Source organism: Dendrobates tinctorius, unplaced genomic scaffold, assembly GCF_039654945.1.
Source record: "Dendrobates tinctorius isolate UK_male_01 unplaced genomic scaffold, ASM3965494v1 ptg000046l, whole genome shotgun sequence".
NCBI lineage: Eukaryota > Metazoa > Chordata > Amphibia > Anura > Dendrobatidae > Dendrobates > Dendrobates tinctorius.
The window spans coordinates 69295469-69312001 of record NW_027361714.1 but is presented as its reverse complement, the minus strand read 5'-3'; the positions used below and the strand labels follow the sequence as shown (position 1 = coordinate 69312001).

Genomic DNA, 16533 nt, shown 5'->3' with positions numbered 1-16533 from the left:
TTGCTCTGTGGAGACGACACTTCTGAACACCAACTGGCGCCGTTGGAGCTCAGGATGAGGCATGGAGCAGGCTAAGGCTTGTTGTTTTTGGCAGGTGGAGGCAGCAGGAGACTTTGCCATCTCCACAGCAGGGGAACAGCTGGCATTGCTGAGCCCCACTAACACTGGAACGAATGTGTTTTGCTCTGTGGAGACGACACTTCTGAACACCAACTGGCGCTGTTGGAGCTCAGGATGAGGCATGGAGCAGGCTGAGGCTTGTTGTTTTTGGCAGGTGGAGGCAGCAGGAGACTTTGCCATCTCCACAGCAGGGGAACAGCTGGCATTGCTGAGCCCCACTAACACTGGAACGAATGTGTTTTGCTCTGTGGAGACGACACTTCTGAACACCAACTGGTGCTGTTGGAGCTCAGGATGAGGCATGGAGCAGGCTGAGGCTTGTTGTTTTTGGCAGGTGGAGGCAGCAGGAGACTTTGCCATCTCCACAGCAGGGGAACAGCTGGCATTGCTGAGCCCCACTAACACTGGAACGAATGTGTTTTGCTCTGTGGAGACAACACTTCTGAACACCAACTGGCGCTGTTGGAGCTCAGGATGAGGCATGGAGCAGGCTGAGGCTTGTTGTTTTTGGCAGGTGGAGGCAGCAGGAGACTTTGCCATCTCCACAGCAGGGGAACAGCTGGCATTGCTGAGCCCCACTAACACTGGAACGAATGTATTTGCTCTGTGGAGACGACACTTCTGAACACCAACTGGCGCTGTTGGAGCCCAGGATTACGCATGCCGCAGGCGTAGGCCAACGGACAGCGGTTTTTATGGAGGTAGTCGACTACTACTGATTCTAACCATGCTCCACTTAGGCCTCTGGCTCCACTGTCTCTATTATTTACCCTGGCCTCCAACCCTGAGAGCTACATCTCTGAAGTGGCGTCAGCACAATCTACACTTGTTCCTGTGTTACTGGTGCTCAGTCCCGTAAGTTGATCCCCTGATGTTTGTCCGGCAAGTTCGACAGCTCTGTCCTCATTCCCACTACTGGTTATGGGAATGTGGACAGAGCAGGAGACCTTGCCGGACACACATCAGGGGTTCAACTGACGGGACTGAGCCACAGGAACACAGGAACATGTGTGGATTGTGCTGACGCCACTTCAGAGATGTAGATGGCGAGGTTGGAGGCCAGGGGAAATAATAGAGACAGTGGAGCCAGAGACCTAAGTTGGGCACGGTTAAAAATCAGTAGTGGTTTGAATGTTGATGGAGCTGGCGACTTTGCCATCCACACAGCAGGGGAGCAGCTGGTGTTACTGAACCCCACTAACACAGGAGCTAGTGTGTTTCTCTGTGCAGACGACACATCTGAGCGACAACTGGCTGTGTTGAAGCACAGGGATTATAGTTCAGGTGGTAGAAAAATGAACACACCAGCAGACCTGGATACAGTTGCCAACCACTAATTTAGTCTGTAAGAGGAATGGCAAAGTCTTGGGAGATCCAGGCCTTGTTCATTTTCAGAAAAGTCAGCCGGTCAACATTATCGGAAGATAGTCGCGTGCGACGGTCTGTTAGTACACCACCTGCGGCACTAAAGACGCGTTCCAATAATACACTGGCAGCAGGGCAATCCAGCATCTCCAATGCATACTGGCTAAGCTCTGGCCATGTATCCAGCTTAGAGACCCAAAACTTGAAGGGGGAAGAGCCATCTGGGAGTACAGTGACAGGGCAAGACATGTAGTCTGTCACCATCTGACGGAAGCGTTGCCTCCTGCTGACTCGAGGCGACGCTGATGGTGTAGACAATTGTGGCGGACACACAAAACTTTGCCACATTTGGGCCAGAGTGGTCTTGCCTTGTGCTGCGGCGCTGCCTCTGCTCCCTCTTTGTGCAGAGTTTCCTCCACTGCCTCGACGCACAGAGGTGCTTTGTAAAGCACTAGCACCACTGCTGTCGGGTGGAATGGAAAACATGATGGACTGCACCAGTGTCTCTTGGTACTCCCGCAGTTTACGCTCCCAGTTCAACGTTGGTATGAGCCTTTGTACGTTGTCCCGGTAGCGAGGATCTAGGAGGGTATACACCCAATAATCAGCCGTGACGAGAATGTGGGCGATGCGGCGGTCGTTTCTCAGGCACTGCAGCATGAAATCAACCATGTGCTGCAGACTCCCATCTGCCAAAGAACCGCTGTCCCCTGTTTGAGGCGTGACCTCGGACTGCTCTGCATCACCCCACCCTCTCTGTACATACTGAGTAGAGCTTGGTGTACCTCCCTCCTCTGGAGAGATGTCTTCCTCCTCCATTGACTCCTCCTCCTCCTCACAAAGTGTCCCCTGCCTAGGCCTTTGTGAGGAAACACGTAGCGCAGACTGTCCAGAAGCAGATGGCATTTGGGACTCCTCATCCACCACCTCTTCCGAAACCTCATCTCTTAGTGCTTGCAGTGTTTGTTGAAGCAGGCAGATAAGGGGGACAGTCATGCTGACTAGTGCATCATCTGCACTTGCCATCCGCGTGGATTCATCGAAGGCACGCAAAACGAGGCAGATGTCCTTCATAGAGGCCCACTCAATGGTGCTGAAGTGTGAACGGCGCACAGTGCGACTTGTTTGCGCCTGATGCAGCTGGTACTCCATGACTGCTGCCTGCTGCTCACACAACCGCTCCAACATATGTAACGTTGAATTCCACCGTGTGGGTAGGTCACATATGATGCGATGTTCCGGAAGGCCAAATCGTCGCTGCAGAGCAGCGAGGCGCGATCTTGCCGTGCTGGAACGCCGCAAGTGAGCGCACTCTATGCGGACCTTGTGCAACAGTGCATCAAGATCCGGATAGTCCCTCAGAAAGCTCTGCACGACCAAGTTTAGCACATGTGCCAGACATGGGATGTCTGTGAGGTTGCCTAGGCCAAGAGCTGCCACCAGATTTCGGCCATTGTCACACACTACCAAGCCCGGCTGGAGATTCGCTGGCCCAAACCACACATCGCTCTCCTGCTTGATAGCATTCCAAAGCTCCTGCGCTGTGTGGCTTCGATTCCCCATAGAAATTAATTTGAGTACAGCCTGTTGACGTTTGGCCACGGCTGTGCTCATATCGGTCGTAACAGGCTACTGCTCTGCTGTTTCTGAGGAACTTGAGTAGGAGGAGGAGTCTATGTGTACAGACTGGAGTCCTGCAATCCGTGGCGTTGGAAGAACACGTACAGCGCCACTCTCCAGATCTGTACCCGGCTCGACAACATTGACCCAAAGGGCAGTGAGGGAAAGGTATCGTCCCTGTCCATGGTTACTGGTCCACGCATCGGTGGTCAGGTGGACCTTGCTACTAACGGCGTTTAGTAGCGCATGATTTATTTTGCCCTCAACATGTTTCTGCAGGGCAGGGACGGCTCGCCTGCTGAAATAAAAGCGGCTGGGCACGGTGTATTGGGGGACTGCCAATGCCATGAAGTCCCGGAAGGTGTCAGTGTCCACCAGCCTGAATGAGAGCATTTCAACTGCCAGAAGTTTGGCAATGCCAGCATTCAGAGACTGTGCTCGGGGATGGTTTGCCGAGTAAGGCCTCCTTTTATCCCATGCCTGTGCTACCGATGGCTGTGATGGATGGGAACGTGGTGCTATGGGTGGAATCTGACAGGGTCTCCGGACAACAGTGGCAGAGGTTCTTCCTTGGCGATCCGGTGAGGAAGCCGAACCAGCTGTGTGTGAGCTGGAGGAAGAGGCCCCAACACGAGCTGAAGAGGTGGTAGGTGGTGCTGTACGTTGGCCTACGTCTTCAGGGTGTCTCTGCAACTCCAACTCGTGCTTGGTGCGCACATGTTTCCACATATTTGTGGTATTGAGGTTGCTGACATTTTTCCCTCTTTTTACTTTCTGATGACACAGCTTACATTTGACAAAGCAAATGTCATCTGCAACTGTGTCAAAAAAGGACCACGCACTGCAAGTCTTGGGAGCGCCCGGTTTGCCTTTGGACTGAGGAATGCTCCTAACTGGTGCCGAAGTGGAGGCTACAGGCAACCAAGTCTTCCCCTTCCCTCTCCCTCCTGTTTTGGCCGGTAGGGGAATCTCTTCCTCCGAGCTGCTCCCACCAACTTCCTGTTCCTCACGCCATGATGGGTCAAGGACCTCATCATCTTCCCTCCTCTCTTCAAACAGCTGCTTCTCCGGGGTTGTCTCGCCAGCACCGTACGCACCAGAAAGTGGCAACTGAGTCTCGTCATCATCTGATGTGTACTGAGGTGTGCTGACCATAGGCACTGGCCCACTCGCCTCTTCAGATTCAGAGGGACAAAGAAGTTGCGCATCACTGCATACTCCCTCTTCTTCACATTCAGGAATGCTGCTTGGCTGGCCCCCTCTTTCCAAGCCAACAGATTCAGAGAACAGAAGTAGAGACTGTGATGGCTCCTGTCCATGGCTCTCTGACTGCCTGGGCACTTTGGCAGGTGGTGAAGAGACAGATGGTTGCTCTTCGGTGCTCTGGTCCTGAGAGGCTGTGGAAGTAATTGAAGTCGATGCGTTAGCTGCCATCCATCCGACAACGGCTTCAATTTGTTCCTCCCGCAGCAGTGGGGTACGGTGAGGTCCTACAAAGCTGCGCATAAAGGACTGCTGCCTGCTAAAACTGGGGGATGCTGATCCACTGGTGCCCGCAGCAGGCCCAGAATCCCCACGTCCTCTACCTGCAGAATCCCCACGTCCTCTCCCTGCAGAATTCCCACGTCCTCTCCCTGCTGAAACTCCACGCCCACGCCCACGTGCCTTACTCCCTGCCTTCTTCATCTTGCTAGACTGATAAAGATAGGCAGAAAAGTACAAAGGGGGGCCTTAGTGTGCTTATTCCTGAACAGCTGGTTACAGGTACAAGAAACACTAATTTTATGAAGTGTGTGTGTGTGGACTACACTTTAATAGGAGCTAATGTGGCCGACACAAGTTCCAAATGTAGTGTTTGGTGCACTTTTTTTTGTTTTTTTGGTGGAAACAAACTAAAAGTATGTGAACAAAGATTTGAAACTGATAGTATCACCAACTTTTTGGAGCTATTACAATGCAGGCAGGTAACCTACAATGCAAAAGATGAGGCTCCAAAAAAATTGGGTAATACTAATCTGGCTGCGCTGGCAGGGCACAAGCCAGAAAAAAGGCTCCTCTATCTACTCCTATATAGTGTTTGCAACCAACCAATGTTGATGGAGACGGATGGATGCACACTAATAGGAGAAGAAAAAATGAGCTGCACTCAAAGACAAATATGTGTGAGGCAGTGACGCACGCTGAGCATCCTACAACCAGACGTAGCTGCAGGACACTCTACTCAGCGTGAGCTGCACTCACACACACTCAGAGACCTCTCAGACAGCCGTGAACAGTGCAGCAAAGTGGGCACTAGCACTGACAGGCTGCAGAAAGGCTCCGCTGTGTACTCCTATATAGTGTTTGCAACCACCGTAGATGGAGACGGATGGATGCACACTAATAGAAGAAAAAATGAGCTGCACTCAAATAAAAATATGTGTGAGGCACTGACGCACGCTGAGCGTCCTACAACCAGACGTAGCTGCAGGACACACTACTCAGCATGAGCTGCACTCACACACAGTCAGAGACCTATCAGACAGCCGTGAGCAGTGCAGCAAAGTGGGCACTAGCACTGACAGGCTGCAGAAAGGCTCCGCTGTGTACTACTAGTGTTTGCAACGAACGTATATGGATACGGATGGAAGCACACTAGATAGAATTTAAGAAAAATAAGCAGCTCAAAAATAAAAATATGTATGAGGCAGCAGTGACGCACGCTGGGCGGCCGACAACCTGATGTGGCTGAAGGACCCACTCCACAGCGTGAGCTGCACTCACACAGCCCTTGCAGACAGCTGTGAACACTGCTGCTAGGGCAAAGAAAGCTACAGTGGTGGTTTATGTAGCCTGGGTAAAGCACTAGATGTTTGGTGGAATCCCTATTTCTAACTGTCCCTCACAGTCTTCAACAGCAGCCTGTCCCTAACTGAATTCACAGCAGAGTGACCAGAAATGGCGGCGGCGGTGGCTTTTATAGTGCATCATGACATCATTTCAGCAGCCAATCACAGCCATGCCAATAGTTAACATGCCTACATGCCTAACAGGATGTGCCCACACTTCGGAGGATTCCCATTGGCTTAATCAAAGCAAGCAGGCTCATAGCATGATGGGAACTTCCGATTCCGGTGTCCGATCTGACTAAAGTATCGGAAGTCAGTATCGGAATTCCGATACCGCTAATATCGGCCGATACCCGATACTTGCGGTATCGGAATGCTCAACACTAGTTGCCATCTCTTCTCACTAACAGCCTGATGAAGGGGCCTTCTGAGCCCTGAAAGCTTGCAAATATAATTTCTCTGGTTAGCCAATAAAGGTATCACTCCTTGAATAGTTTTCTCTTTTTTTTTGGGACATAAGTATTTACATCGATTTTTCTCGCTAACACGGTACCACAATATTATTTTGTATTGTACATCATACGTTTTATCTGCGAAATGCATACACACTGTCAAGTTTAGTTAGTTTCCAAGATGTATTATAATAGTAAGATGATATGAAAAGATCTAAAAAGGCAATTAATGATTTACAAATTCAAAATAATTGACCCGAGTTTACTTTAATTTGTATAAATGATGCAAATTCCCCATAAACAGGGATTATTTTCTCATTACCATTCAGTAACCAGTCTCATGTTTATCCTGGTATTTAAATGCTTGAGTGTTTCATCATCTATGGTGAGCACTTGGTGTCTCCAGGGATAATCAATATAATAGTATTGTCATGGATGGCTGAGAAGTCTATATAATCCAGAGCCTAACATGATACATTCACAATCACTGAGGTTAAAATGCAGTGATTTGCATTTACATGTCAGATGGAGACTTATTTTTTAGAAGAAAGGAGCACAATGAAGGGCACATTGTTGATGTCAAGAGATTTAACAAAACGCTGGAAGGGACTTGTTTGCTTGGCCTTTAAATTATTCATGTAGGCTCATAAATGCATTGTAATGCAGCCTCGTAGTATGGAATACAGGCATGCAGAACACTGAGGGAACAGGCTGTAATGTTACATAAGATGATGAACACTATGTCGTACTTTATAACTTGAGCAGCCAAGGATTCTGCCTATTCTACAGAGCGAATACAGGATCCACAAGGCAAAATTAATGGATGGCTCCAGCGAGGCCAGAAAGCATCAGAAACGGCCATTTAACACTAGACCTCTTGGTTACTGATGCGGTGTTTAAATATGAATACTGATCTTATATATTGGCCCCATATACTTTAAATACAACGTGAGACCTTTTATATTGCTCCGATTCTTCAAGCAAAACTTTTTGAAGAACACATTCTATGAAGAGGCAGTGTGCCGCATATTCCTCATACATTACTGAGATATTCCTTTGTGTGGCATAGACCTCATACATTTCTTTAGAGGAAAATGAACAGATATTTTTGAGTATAAGACACCCCTCTCCCAATTTTTGCATTTCTAGACAAAGAACAAGCCAAATTCTAATTCTGAGACTTATAACTTTAAGGCGCTTACCTATCCAAGCTCCCAACTCTGGCAACTAGATATAGGAGACTTCCAACAGCAAGGCTGCCTAGCACCAGTAGCTTCTGTCTCAGCAACGCCTGCTGTTTGAATAGCATGGCCCTCCATCAATCTTCAGGACTTCTTCAGTCTGAGGAAAACAGCACACAGAATGCATTTATCACCATGTATACCAGGCCGGCTGATGTTTATTAACAGGCACTTAATCAATCTCCTGCTACAAGAGGAAATCCTGGATGATCATTATTTCCCTTCAAAGTGGCACCTGTTGAATGACTAAACCCTGTAAAAAATGTATACATAATATATATACAGTATGTATAATGCCACTATTGCACAGATAATCATAATTATCGTTGGTTATGGAAGCAATTGTCATTATAAGTATTATTGGTCAGTTTGCAACAAGAAAAGCCATACATCAGAATACCCTTCCTCAGTATCCATAGCATTAGACTGATTTACATGATAGTTTTCATGAATGTCGTAGGACCAAAGTATTCCAATGCGCTCCACAAATTCTTAAATATTAGCCCAGATAAAGTGATGTTTTGTATAAAGAAAACTGTTCCTCATTAGGGCATTCTAAGGTCATGTTCACATCTGCTTCAGACGCTCTACCGGAGATTATGTTGTTTTCCCGTCAAACAAGCGCATAGAAAGACGGGATCACCGGTGTCTGTATGTGATGTGATTTCCATTAATATGTAATGATGCGAACAGAGTATTAGCATTAGCCAAGGGGTTGATGCCACCTTAGTGTCTCATGGCTGAGGCAGGAATATCTCCATTCAGCTCCGACTACTGGAAAGTGGTTCAAAGAATCAGCCAAGAACGACTGTGCTCCTCTGTTTATATAACTACCATTCATTTGTATGGAAATTTCCGACCAGAACAGCTCAGCCGCTCTCAGCTGATTCTGGAGCCTCACCTCCTGTGTTGAGAGGTGTACACATATGAAAGGCTGAGATGGAAATCTTTTATTGGAGGTCTGTCAGCACAAAATGAGTCTTCAAACCTAGCAATGGTGCTTGGTTCACTCGTGGAAGATCAGTTTAGTGCACTTTTCCACCGATTTATTTTTCCATCTATCTCTGTCCAACTCTCCAGAGCTTTCAATAAAGAAAACAAATGGTAGAAATAGATGGAAAACCAATAGTTTAGGAGATGCACTGAGCTGTTTAGCTTTGCCAAAGTGTTGCACTTGTTTTGACACTCCCTTTCATGGTCTGAATAGTGATTTTGTACTGCCAAACTCCCTTTATTGCTGATGGGTTCAACATTTGGGTTGTCAATTAGCTGTAGTAGAAAAAGGGTAAAAAGGTTAGGACCCAGTAAGTTTGTGTATTACATGGACAGCCATAGTGGTGGTGAATGATGAGGCATTGAATGACTGCTTCAAGATTCACCTACAGATTACAGCCAGCTTTTTACAGCTCAAAGTGGATCACCTTTAAATATGGAATAGATGGGAAATAGAAAAAGAAAATTACCAAAGGACACATCTTTGCCAAGCAGGGGCGGGCATACCGCTTCAGCAGCCGATTTAGCGGCACACAGAGCAGTTGCATGGCATGCTATTAAGTTAGGATGTGGCTGTGTTTGTTCCCTTCTCTTCTAATTTAGGGCATTGGAGGGAGGACCCACTGGCATCTATCTGTGCTCAGTAGATAAACCATATAGCTAAAAATTATTTGCTTTTCTTGAATTATCATCTACTGGATTGAAACTCAGAATCTCTAACAAGGCAGACAGAAATGTTAGAAGTGAGCCACAAGCGATACTGGTAGACATGAATTTTCTCTGCCTAAAGAGCTAAATAACATCTTTCTTGTTGACAGATATATTATACTGGTACATAAAATAGAATATCTCCTATTACCCTTTATAAAAGGCGTAAAATAAGAAATTCATTTTTTTCTGTGAAATTTCTAAAAAATAATGAAATAATTACAATAATTAAATATTAAGACATGTTTAAACACAAAACCTACAAAAAAAATAAATTGAGCAAAAACCCTGCTGTAACTAAATAAGTAAAACGCAAAAGTGCATCTAACTAAAACAGAGTTCATAGTAATACTGTTTTTGATCCAAAATAGCATAAGAGCCATCTCACCGTTGACAAGGTGACACTGATCGGGACGGTCCTTTAAACACAAACATCAAAAATCAGTAAATACTAGAGATGAGCGACTTTGCCTTTTTTAAGGTCGAGTTGGGTTTCATGAAACCCGACTTTCTCAAAAGTGGAGTCGAACGAAATCGGAAAAGTCGAAGGTCTGACTGAAACACGAAACCCAATGCAAGTCAATGGGGAGGCAAAGTTGGCAGGGAGTGGAGGACAGTAAACACACCTACATGCCGGACCACTTTTTTAAAGTGCGCGAAAACTCTCTCTCTCCCCGGACGCTGCACATGTCATCTCGTTGCCCACAGTGTACGTCCTTGCTCAGTGGCTGAAAAAAGTCACGTGCAAGCATTCTGGGAAATCCGACTTTGGCGCTTGTTTTGCCAACCGCATGGCCGACTTCACGCTGTGGAGCGAAACCCGACTTTGCCATAAGTCGGCGACTTATGAATCTGGCCGACCTGTTTCGCTCAACTCTAGTAAATACCATGGAAAGTCAATACTGTAGTAAGGTTTGAAAAACATGCTGCGAAGTAAGAATAGAAGTGTTAAAAGTTTATTTCTATCCTTTAGCAAAATGCAAATTGAATAAACAAATCAGAAATTTAAAACAATATCAATATTTGGTGCGACCGCACTTCAAAATAGCATCAATTCTTCCAGGTACACTTGAACTTGAGTCAGAGATTTGTAAGATTACAGTCAGGTATATGAGTAACCAGCTATACCCGGCTGGTGATTTAGGCTGAAACAGTCATTAGCTGAACCAGAAACAGCTGCGTGGGAAAGCTAAGACTGGGTGAGGAACAGACAAACTCTGCTACTTGTGAGGCTGTGGAAGAAAGTTTCATGTCGCAGCTCGTACACCATGGTAAGACTGCGCATAGCAACTGGACACAAGGTTGGTACAATGCATCAGCAATGACTCTCAGGCCAACATTTCCAAGCACACTGGGGTTTTCAGATATGCTGATAAAGTCTTTTGAAAAAGAATCAAGAAATGGACAGTGATGAGGACAATAGATGCAATGGTCGACCTAGGAAACTTGCACCAGACGAAAGACACATCATGATAAGTCCAGAGCACCAGAACATTTGAATTATCTCATTTTAACATAAGGTAGATTGTTGGTAAAAGTGCTGAAGAGTAGCACAATATTTAGTACAGGCATGATGGAGGTTCTTTACAAGTTTCAGGCTGCATTTCGGCAAATGGAGTTGGGAACTTGGTCAGAATTAATAGTGTCTTCAATACAGAGAAATAAAGGTAGATGCTTATCATTCATGCAAATACACCAGGGAGGCATCCGATTGGCTCCATATTTATTGTGCGGCAGGACAATAGTTCCAAACACAGAGCCAATGTCATTAAGAACTATCTTCAGTGTATAGAAGAACATGGAGTCCTGGAAGTGATGATATGGACCCCACAGAGCCCTGATCTCAGCATCATCGAGTCTGTCTGATATTACAGGAAGAAATAGAAGGATTTGCATAAAACTACACCCTCAGATGATCTGTGGTTAGTTGTCCAAGATCTTTGGAAAAATCTGCCTGCTTTTGTTCCTTAAAAACAGTGTATAACTCACACCAAATATTGATGGCATTTATATGTACAATATATATTATTCATTCACATTTCATTTTGTTAATATGTAAAAATAAGCAGGGCCGGCTCGAGAGATTACGGCGCCCTAGGCGAAACTATTTTGTTGTGCCCCTACTGTTCTTGGCAGTAGATGAAAACTTGGGATATAAATTTAGGAGCAAAATAAACCACAACAACAATGATTAATTAACTCTCTCCTAACTCTTTAATCTTCTGAGAAGTTGTATAGGACAAATATATACAAAGTAATCAATAACACAAAACAAAAATGACCATAGGTAATTAAAATTTTTGTTTCCTTGCCTTTTTTTTTTAAAAAGGATGACACTAAGTCACCGAGATTAATTTGTTTAGCAACTTCAGATTCTATCGAAATTGTTGCCAACCCAACCAACCTCTCTTGCGTCATATTTGCCCTTAAATATGTTTTAATTAGCTTTAGTTTTGAGAAGCTTCTCTCTCCTGAGGCCACGGACACAGGCAGAGTCAAAAGAATTCTCAACGGTTTTTCTTTTAAATTTATGGTAAAAAAAATTATGTACACTTTTCTTTCCATCCCTAAAACTTTTTGCCTTTTGAAAAGATTTTTTATAATTTTTTCTATTTTTTCTCTAGCGCCCCCTTTGGGTCGGCACCCTAGGCGGCCGCGTAGTTCGCCTATATGTTCGGGCCGGCCCTGAAAATAAGTATTAACACAACTAGCTTTTAAAGCATTCTTACTTTGCAGCATTTTTCCACACCTCCTGCCTAAAACTGTTGCACAGTACTACAGTTATTATTAGTACTACTGTACAGTTATTATCTCTGTAAATGTAAGTTCACACTGGGCATTTTTCAGAGCTTTTTCCTGCAGCAAAACCTGATTTCCTGGCAGGAAAGAAGCTGCAGAAAACCATGTTTTCCTTGTTTTTTTCTGTGTTTTTGCTAATTTTTTGCTGTGGTTTTGGCATGCTAGATTCGTCTCTTGTGCATGCTGATAAAGTTTAGTGTTAAAAAAGTCCTATTCTAAAGAATCATGTTTTGACACAAAAAAACACAGCAAAACCTGATACCTGCATTTTTGTGTGGTTTTTTTCACCATTTTTTCTCCACCCATTCAGTTCAATGGGTGAAAAATGCAGCAAATAACGCTTGAAAGAATTGACATGCTCTATGTCCAAAAAAAAAACATGCAAAGCACAAAATCTTGATGACAAAAAAAAACAGTGTGTGTGCATGAGATTTCTGAAATCTCATAGGCTTTGCTGGTACTGTAAAACACAGCTGAAAATGTGCATAAATAAGCAGCAAAAAAAAAAAAAACACTCCAAAAATGCCTGGTGTGAACTTAGCCTAATGGTAAAATCTTATACAATACAATGAACAGATTCTTTACAGTGATTGCTAAATGACTCAAAAAATGGCATGATTACGGTACACTTTTTTCTCCCTTAAACTAAAATAAAAGTTAATATAAATGTAACTCTTACGTACTAAAACTACAACTTGTAGCAAGAAACAAGAACGCATATAGTGAAGCTTGAAAACAATATAAAAAAAAATTAAGGCTGCTACAACTTTGAATGAACAAAAACTAAAAAAAGATTGATCATCTCAGCAAGTGCTTTACAAAAGTGTCATTGTGTATATGTGGCGCCCCTGAGGGTCCAGTTGCAACAGAGGTACTGCACCTCATCCAGAGGTGTGGTACCCTGCTCTCGGGTAAGAAGGGGATACTACCCAGTACCCACACACTAGCACCCAACACTAGACCTCTCCAGGCCAGGGAGGGACTAGGTAGGTGTGGGTGGAAAAAGCGGAGAAGGGGAGGAGCTTAAGGGACTGACAGTTGGAGGAGTGTAGTCAGTTGGTGCTGGGGACAGGAGCAGTCCCTAGAACTAGAGAAGCATGAAAAGAGAAAGAAGGGGTCCTAGGGGCACGAGAAGTGAGGAATCCACCCGTGACACCCGAATCCACGCTGACTGTAGTCGGGTGGAGGGACCAGGTTGCAGTAGGGGACCGGCCCCAGACTAGTGGAGAAACTGAGGACTCAGCTAGAAAACCGGAGGTTGTGGTGACTGTATGTGCGACAGCCAAATCCGCAAACATTCACTGAAAAGGCAGCCAGATAGGATCAAGGGGACCAAGAGAACGTCGTCCAACAGGATCCGAGGCTGCTGGCTTGGGAAACTGTGTGTGAGGTGCAGGGCAGGAGAGGTGGGAGCCAGCGCAGTAAGATGGTCAGGGAAGGAACATCAGAAGGGGGTACTGGTACAGTGTACCCCAAATTACCAGAGAGCTGGCTGGGCCACCGACCCGGAGGACATAGCTTCCTTGCTGGGGATTGTAACTGGAAGAACACTGAGTAAAAGTATGAAGACTGCGCTGCACTCCACTGTGTCCTCCGATTTATTTACAGCGTCACCTGCCTTGCACTACGACCACCACCATCTCATTTAACACAATAACTTCCCTGGGACCTAGCTCTACCCGGGGAGAGCTGTACCAACTCTGCTGCACCACCAACTGCCTCAGTGGATCTGAACTGCAGCGTCGGCTATATTATCATTGCCGAATACCACGGGTGGCGTCACAAATTATTCCCATCTTTATTCCCCAAAATCATCTTTATTTCCATTGCATGCCAAGGGCCACGGACAAGGTCACTGCTGCCGTGACATCCCCCGGAGAACCGACCAGCCCGGACCGAGTGCCCCACAGCCCTGGTGGGCATTGCATATGCGCTTATGTTATAGTTTTGTGCACTTTTTAGAAATGCTATTGTGCAGGTTTTATATATGTGTGTGTAGCATGTAAGTGCATGTGCAATGTATTATTTTGAGCATATTTTATATATATTTGTGCCTAATGTGAATATGCATGGAAACGTGTGTGTACATGCAGGTGGGGACTCACACAGTGGCATTTTACAGTCAGTGCTCTCCCCTATAAGTATTTGCCATCAGCAAAAATTCTATATTGATGTTTGTGCGACATCTGAACAACCATTGTAATAAATCAACTCTTTAGTTACTACAACTACAGTAAACGCCATATTAGGGCTAGAGCTATACGTTAATTTTGCCTTACGACAGTCATTGCGCAACCAAAGTTCGCTTGATGCCACATTTGAACACCCACGCTACCACGACCAAAACAAGCTACCACGACCATGTCACAAAAAATCCATGCTTTTCTGATATTTTTGTGACTTGTTTGTTGCGGCCTTGGTCGTATAGGTGTCATAGTGCAACCCCATTCACTTCTATAGTACGGCAAAGCAGCAAAAGCGTCTGGTGCCCCCATTGTTGCCGTGTAGCCCTAGCTTTATATGTACATATGTACATGTGTACATGGTGGAACTATTATCCTTTTGCATAAGATATTAGGAGATGCTGCCACTTGCATGCACAGCCGGACCCTATGTAAAAAACAAAATGAGCAAGTACCTTGTAAATAAATAATAATAGTATATGTAAAACAGAGTACTTAGTTAACAATATTTTGATGAAAAAAAAGCATACAAGCCATCCCACTACGACAAAGTGTCCCCAATCAGGTTGGTACCTAAGTCTTGTAGTTCACTATATGTCAGCAGACGTCCAGATAGATTAGGGCATAGCATGACTGGGTCCCGACTGTGCAGCCACCCGTCTGCGGAAAGCTATTTAAACAACATGGACGGCACAAAAGGGGGAGCCATGCCCCTGTTTGTGCAAAGTACAAAAAAATGAAACAAAAACCAAAAAAATGCGAAAGCTCATTTTTTTGGGTTTTGTTACATATAAAGGAATAATGTTGCATCAGCTTTAGCCATTAAAAATCTATTGGCTGTCCTTCATTTTGCCATATAACAGAACTAAATATTTAGTCTTTTAAAATATTTTTTAAAGTAATAATTGCAGATAAAATAATAGAAATTGTGCAGATCTGAAGCAAAGTGAATTGAAGAATTACCAGCAGGTGGCAGTATCTGACCACAGTATAACCTGCTACACTGTGCCGTGTCTTACTGCTTGTGTAGGACAGATCGTTCACTTAGCAAAATTTGCTTTATTATTTGGCTAATAACTCCATTTTATAACTCATGTTTATTCAAAATCAACTTTTCACCCCCAAAAATCTTACTTAATATGTATGTTGGTTTATGTTGCTGATATTAGTAACATTATTCATTGAATTACCGGGCTTCATCGTCCTGACAGGCGGCATGTATAGGGAATCAGAGGTGCATAATTTGACATTGAATGTAATATTTTGCATGTACCATGGGACATTATTACTTGTGAAGTTGTGACTACAGAGTTTAGATATATCATTGACTGCCTTTTCTGCAGTTCAGGACTTTCATACAAACCATCAGGATCATTACAAGATAAGTGTGTCTTACAAACTATTTAGTTCATCGGTCTATATAGATGTGAGCACATACCAATACCATGTTTTTATAAAATATGTGTAATGAAATCAAAAGATGGCATCTCAGTATCAAAGGAGCTGTCCACTACTGAACAACCTCAGGTTAATGAATTCAAGACCTAAAATACCTACTGCAGCAATGTTTGCGACGCTCTTTACGGAGAGTGATGTGACATCATTGTGACATGTGCAGCCAATGAGGGCCCATTCCTCAGCTGTAGCTTCTACTATTACCCCAGAGAGAACGTTCACCCTGGTGGAATATTGGCGAGCTGCAGCCAAAGAGTGGACACGCATTGCCTCAGCCAACGCATGGCACAACAATGTCACATCACGCTCCGCGAAGAGTGGCCACTCATTGGCTGCACCCAGTACATGGAACTACAATGTTACATCACTCCCTGTAAAACGCAGACACGTATTGGCTGAGCCGACACTTGGCACAACAATGTCACATCACACTCCACAAAGAGTGGCCACTCATTGGCTGCACCCAGTACATGGAACTACAATGTCACATCACTCCCTGTAAAACGCAGACACGCATTGGCTGAGCCGACACTTGGCACAACAACGTCACATCACGCTCCACAAAGAGTGGCCACTCATTGGCTGCACCCGGCACATGGAACTACAATGTCACATCACTCCCTGTAAAGAGTGGACACTCATTGGCTGCACCCGGCACATGGAACTACAATGTCACATCACTCCCTGTAAAGAGTGGCCACTCATTGGCTGAGCTGACACATGGCACAACAATGTCACATCACACTCCGCAAAGAGTGGCCACTCATTG

General features: G+C 44.9%; 1 protein-coding gene across 4 annotated transcripts in view; it reads right to left on the bottom strand.

The window, feature by feature from the left end:
• HS3ST5 (heparan sulfate-glucosamine 3-sulfotransferase 5) overlaps positions 1-16533 on the bottom strand; it is a 505040-nt gene that overhangs the window by 7317 nt on the left and 481190 nt on the right. For all 4 annotated transcript variants that reach the window (XM_073575980.1, XM_073575981.1, XM_073575982.1 and 1 more), the window contains one exon: positions 7588-7726. In XM_073575980.1, the coding sequence (XP_073432081.1) occupies positions 7588-7694 (107 nt within the window). In that variant the 5' untranslated portion in view covers positions 7695-7726. The remainder of the gene's footprint in view (positions 1-7587; positions 7727-16533) is intronic.